Source organism: Limulus polyphemus, unplaced genomic scaffold (genome assembly GCF_000517525.1).
Source record: "Limulus polyphemus unplaced genomic scaffold, Limulus_polyphemus-2.1.2 Scaffold4318, whole genome shotgun sequence".
Lineage (NCBI taxonomy): Eukaryota > Metazoa > Arthropoda > Merostomata > Xiphosura > Limulidae > Limulus > Limulus polyphemus.
In genome coordinates, this window is record NW_013669928.1 from 77,895 (window position 1) to 78,728 (window position 834).

The window sequence follows — 834 nt, forward strand, 5'->3', positions numbered from 1 at the left end:
ATATATATTATTTATTTTTTTTCTATTCTTATTACAACATGAATAGTTATTACATGATAGATTTAGATTTTTCATTGTTCAATACTGACAGGGAAAACATGGCCTTTAGCATTTGGAGTAGGAACTGGTGTAGGTATGGGAATGTCCAATTGTCAACACTCTCTTAATGAGCCTTTCTTTGCTAGAGTCCAAAAACTAAAGGTATGTGGTAATAAAGTTATGTTTGTTTATTATATTAATATCCTGTCTATATATGTTTAGGGACTGAAGATATATATCTATACTCAAACCTGCAATTTGAATGAAAAATGAAGGAGCTTTGGAAAATCCTTAAAAATAAAATTCCAAAACTGTTTTCAGTTTAAGTATTAAAATTTTATTGGTAATTTTTGCCAAACTTGAATTAGCTGAGGTTCTTACCTTTAAAGTACATGGATTTAATGTTACTTGAAACAATAACATGCTAACTATAATAGAAACAGATCAATATTACAAGTAGCGATAGGCTTTTACTATTGTGGTAATTTATTTTTTAACAATACTTATTTTCTCACCTTATATTTGAACCCGAGACCTCTGGTCTATGAAGCAAGTGTTCTACCAACTGAGCTAAAGGGCTAGTCTGCTAGCTGGTAAAGCACTTTTAACAACTCTTCCCTTCTTACAAACACAAGCTGTCCCTGGGTCATGTGATTGGTGCCAGCCAATGTTATAATATCAGTTTGATTCATTATTTTGCTTTTATTTCCTCATTTTGAATTCAAACTTTAGACCTCACACACACACACACACACACACACACACACACACACACACACACACACACACACACAC

At 32.3% G+C, this 834-nt stretch overlaps 1 protein-coding gene across 3 annotated transcripts in view; it reads left to right on the forward strand.

Moving 5' to 3' along the window:
* Positions 1-834, forward strand: part of LOC106470953 (MICOS complex subunit Mic10-like) — an 18,266-nt gene that overhangs the window by 7,877 nt on the left and 9,555 nt on the right. For all 3 annotated transcript variants that reach the window (XM_022399592.1, XM_013931532.2, XM_013931531.2), the window contains exon 3: positions 92-201. In XM_022399592.1, coding sequence (XP_022255300.1) covers positions 92-201 — 110 coding nt within the window. The remainder of the gene's footprint in view (positions 1-91; positions 202-834) is intronic.